We start from the raw sequence: 3127 nt of genomic DNA on the forward strand, positions 1-3127 counted from the left end.
TCCGTTTGAATGAGAAGATTCAATTTCTTTATCATCTTGTGTAAACATTTCGAATTAGTAGAATATGGCCAGTGTAGAGGTACATCAATGAGGCTCTGCAGGTTGACATTGCAATTTCGAATTAGTAGAATATGGCCCGTGTAGAGGTACATCAATGAGGCTCTGCAGGTTGACATTGCAATTTCGAATTAGTAGAATATGGCCCGTGTAGAGGTACATCAATGAGGCTCTGCAGGTTGACATTGCAATTTTATGCCTCGTACCCGTTTTCATTTCATATTTTTTAGTTTAGATCGATTGATCTGTAGCGAGATCTATGGATCCGAACTTCCACTTAAAATTGCATGGATCGAACTCTTACCAAGTATTTGATCATACCGTGATGCATTGTTTCTTTGTGCAGGTTACCACGTCAGCTGAATTGATGGCAAGCGAAGAACAAGTGAAACCCCTAGAGGAAGCTGTGAAGGTTACCGAGATTGAACCCATGATTGAAGGGCCTACTGAAGAAGAAGCTCATGCCTGCAGTCCCACACATTCAGTAGCTCATGCCTGCAGTCCCACACAAGAAGTTCCCGCGGCCGAGAAAAAAGTAGATGAAAGCCCCCCCATCGTAGAGAAATCTGCAGAGGAAATAACTGTAATGCCGCATGCCTCGGAGCCTGAAGCAGAATCGGCCCCGGTGGAATCCGACGAAGTGTCAAAACTCAACGATTCCACCAAAATGCCCGAACAAGCCGAACCTGCAAAACGAGAGACTGTTGGTCAACCATCCGCCGAGGGCGTGGGCGTTGAAGAAAAAGCTGAAGGAGCTCCCACCGAAGAGAAGGCCGAGGTTGAGGGTAAGTCTGAAGAATAGGTTAATAGGTATGGAAGGCAAATAAATAGATCTGTGAATGTGCCAACGGTGGGTGTAATAATATGGACCATATTCAGTTTAGTTCGTAATGTATTGAGCGGGTTCATTCCAGTTTAACTCATGGTCTCTTCTACTATTAGTTGAACAGGCTAAACGATCCTGTCGGCCTTTCTCTCACATATTCAAAGTTAAGTTTGTACAACCGTTTCAAAATATTGGTACCAGAGGTTGTATGACTCGTATTTTTTTGGTTAAGCTCAGATGACATATTTTGCAGCAGTATCATGTTTGATATTCCACCATTTCGATTTTACGTTTTGACGAAATAAATTAAATTAAATGTAGTATTATAAGTAAGAAAATATAAAAGTAATAATATAAGTAATATGGGATCAAATTCGATAGAAGGGGTTAGTTCATAACGTGGAAGGTGGAAGGCTGAGTAAATTTTACACAATCACAATATTAATGATAAAGTATAAATTATTTTTCATAGACTAAATCATAAATAAAATTTCAAATATAAATATTTTCAATTTTAATGAATGAATGTGTGTGTTTTTCTTTTAAAAAGTTTGAAGCTTCAAATCAAGAGTTAGTTGGAGTAGGTATGTTTTAGTAGATTTTGATAGTAAAAAAATATTGTATATAAGTGGATCTCTTGTCTGATTATGAAGAAGAATTTGGTGTTTTATTTAATTATGATTTTTACACTTAAAATTTAGTTATTTATTATTTTTAAAATTAAGAATAAAAATATTTTTTAAAATTATAAAATTGTTATGATTAAGATATTTCTTTTAATTACAAGATTATTATAATTAGCTAATTAACCCACCTCACTAGGCCAGTATTTTGGAAAAAGAAAAAACATATGACTAGCTGACTTTAAGAAATATTATTCAATTGTGTACTATCTTTCAACTTTAATTAATATTCCATAAGGGTGCATTATAATAGAACTAATATCCTTTGTCGTCTTCTCTACTATAACGTTTGACATCTCACACTTACAATTGTCGATTGTGAAGCCGTAGTATTTGGAGGTCTAAAATTTGCTTCCCTAAAATTTGTTGGAATTATAATTTAATTTGTAATTTTATATTTAAAGTTTCTTATGTGTTAAGAGTTATTTTTGTAAGGCTATATCGAAGTATCATTACCAAGTTTTAGAACATTGAAAGATGGTTGGAAGAAATTAATTGTAATATAATAGTCAAACAAGGTTTTCTCATGTTCCCCATTTTTTTGGCATTTACATTGATAAGATAGAATGTTGGTCGAAAGAAGCTAGTTGTATTGGACCAACTCTTGTTGGTATAGCCATCATCCTTCCTTTTTATGCTAATGATATTGTTCCCTTGACCTTAATAACGATTTAAGAATCCTTAAAGACTTTTGTTCTAGTATAGGTATAACTATGGACATAGAAAAAATAAAGGTTATGTTAATCAAATGTCATCAGATCATTTATGACACTTTCATATATATGATAATAATAGTTTGGAGGAAGTGTGCTCATAAAAATATCTTGAAATCTATATTAATCATAAAATCAATTGTAACTATAGTGTTAAAAAAGGATAAATGAGGGATGGAAATTTTAATATGGACTTGAAAAACAATGTAAATTAGCAAAACTTTAGTGGTGGGATAAGAAAAAATTTCTATTTGATATTCTTGTCACTCCTTTTATCTTATACAAATAGGAAGTCTCGGGATACAATATTTCTAGAGAATCTTGGATAAGTAAGGACAAAATCCAAAAGATTGTTATAAGTTAAAAATGTGATATTAAAACCAATGTACCCTATCTCATCCTCCTTACAAAAGTGAACCTATCCCCCATTTAGTAGGTGGCCATGGTTAGGTACTTAATGTATAAGAACAATATAAACAACAGGGATGACAAGAGCCTCCCCAAAATTGCTTCCAACTCTAAGCATAACCACCAATGGCTCAACGTGAGAATGACATTGAGACGCCATGTATGGGTTAATTTTTTGGCTATTATAGGAAGATGTCACCGTGTAGGGATAATATTAAATTATTATTAGTAAATCAAAATAAGTTAAAATAATATAAGGACACGATCAACCCTAATCTACAAGATCAAAAGTATATTTCAATTTCTACTAGCATGAGGAATGAACCAACATTGCTAAAATACTAACCAATTCCCTTAAGTTACATAACGAAATTAAATGTTAGACATGTCCAAAACATTGAAATGCAAGAATATGTAATCTTTTTAACACTAAGAAGGTT

General features: G+C 33.4%; 1 protein-coding gene across 1 annotated transcript; it reads left to right on the forward strand.

Moving 5' to 3' along the window:
• The first annotated feature begins 407 nt into the window (after positions 1-407).
• LOC149140280 (uncharacterized) lies at positions 408-1108 on the forward strand. The gene has a single exon (XM_089450178.1). The coding sequence runs from the start codon at positions 425-427 to the stop codon at positions 857-859; it is 435 nt and encodes a 144-aa protein (XP_089306304.1). The 5' UTR covers positions 408-424; the 3' UTR covers positions 860-1108.
• Positions 1109-3127: the final 2019 nt, after the last annotated feature.

This window comes from Pinus tabuliformis, chromosome X, assembly GCF_031772625.1.
Source record: "Pinus tabuliformis cultivar Carrire ecotype Pingquan chromosome X, CPIR1, whole genome shotgun sequence".
Taxonomy (NCBI): domain Eukaryota; kingdom Viridiplantae; phylum Streptophyta; class Pinopsida; order Pinales; family Pinaceae; genus Pinus; species Pinus tabuliformis.

Coding starts and splice junctions, on each gene's coding strand:
- LOC149140280 (XM_089450178.1), top strand. CDS start 425: ATGGCAAGCGAAGAACAAGTGAAACCCCTAGAGGAAGCTGTGAAGGTT.